General features: G+C 40.0%; 1 protein-coding gene across 1 annotated transcript; it reads right to left on the bottom strand.

Moving 5' to 3' along the window:
• Positions 1–234: 234 nt before the first annotated feature.
• On the bottom strand, positions 235–972 carry LOC133185685 (RE1-silencing transcription factor-like). The gene has a single exon (XM_061320989.1). It carries the CDS (start codon positions 970–972, stop codon positions 235–237), a length of 738 nt encoding a protein of 245 aa, XP_061176973.1.
• Between the last annotated feature and the right edge of the window lie 375 nt (positions 973–1,347).

The raw sequence follows: 1,347 nt of genomic DNA, 5'->3' as shown, positions 1-1,347 counted from the left end.
AACCCGAATGGTCATACTATAAATTTCCGGAATATTACACTACCCACGCCTCCGATGACATGCGTCCCGCATGCGAAGTCAATAGATCAACAAATTTTTTTTTTTTCCGACAAAACTATATTAATATGGTTGACCAAATAAGCAACAAAACAAGAACAGCAATAAAAATAACAAACAAAACTGATGAACACTATCTGTGTTAAATATAATTTCCATTGAAGTTACTGGAACATGTCAGTTATAAATTATTCTTTCTTTGGCAACAACTTTGATATCTGCCTCTCCTTCACGAAACTTTCTTGTCGTTCTGGTCACAACTTCTCTTTTCTTTGGGGATGTCTGTGTATAAACGTCGACTCCACTACTCTCTACAGGGGGAACTGCTGGTTCCATATCAACCTGGGTTGCTTTGTCCATAAGAATAATCTTCTTTGGAACAGGGATATCCTCCAAACTTGGTCTTTTTCTTGCAAAAGGCAAAGTCGGTTGGGTCTTCTTACGGAAAAGTCTTCCTTCTAACAGATTGTCTTCTTTCTTCTCCGGATCCTGTTTCTCCTTCTGCTCATCAATATCATCTTCTTCATTCTTCTCACTTGAGCTACTACTACTCGATGAGTCTGCAGAGGATATCTCGCCTATAACTTCACCAGGGTCCTGGTCCAACCAATCTTCATTTGCGCTTTCCTCATTTTTGTTTTTTTCATTCAACGAACCACCTGCCTTCTCCTTACTTTGCTCTTTTGCGCCCAGTTTGATAAGTTCATCATTAGGTCCTAAGCCAGGATGACATCGTTTGATGTGTCTCTTGAGATTGAGTTCTCTAGTGTTGGTAAAATCACAGGTTGGACACTCAAAAACTCTCATGGCGCATACCATAATGTGTTTCTTGAATTCTTCTTCTGTTCTTGCAGGTTCCGAACACATTGGACACCGCCGATATTCATTTCTTGGTGTTGTCTTAGTTTTAGCCATCACTAAAAATATACATATATAAAAACTAGATAAGCTTCCTAATACAATTTGTAAATGCATACTAGAGAGATAATTACAAATCTGTCTCATAATCATGCACCCAACTAGGAGGTTTGCGCTCTCTACTTGGGCGATGAGACACTGGTAGTTCTCCATTAAAGCATGAATCAGTATCACTCTTTACAGGACCAGAGTCGTCCGGAGTTTCACATGTTGGCAACGGTTCGTCATTCCCCCCTGACAAAATTTGTGCATGCTTTTTGCGCATTCTGTCAACATGGATAACCTGATCTGATCCCCTCGGACCGCAATTGACAAGATATGTCAAGTCGGACATTCTTTTAACCACCTTAAATGGACCTCGCCAATAACTTG

The sequence above is a fragment of the Saccostrea echinata genome, unplaced genomic scaffold (genome assembly GCF_033153115.1).
Source record: "Saccostrea echinata isolate AGI-Se365-2 ecotype Australia unplaced genomic scaffold, CSIRO_AGI_Sech_v1 ptg000012l, whole genome shotgun sequence".
Lineage (NCBI taxonomy): Eukaryota > Metazoa > Mollusca > Bivalvia > Ostreida > Ostreidae > Saccostrea > Saccostrea echinata.
This window is presented reverse-complemented; position numbering and strand designations above follow the sequence as displayed.

Bases quoted from the DNA above. Each gene is read 5' to 3' on its own strand.
- LOC133185685 (XM_061320989.1), bottom strand. From the start codon at position 972: ATGGCTAAAACTAAGACAACACCAAGAAATGAATATCGGCGGTGTCCA.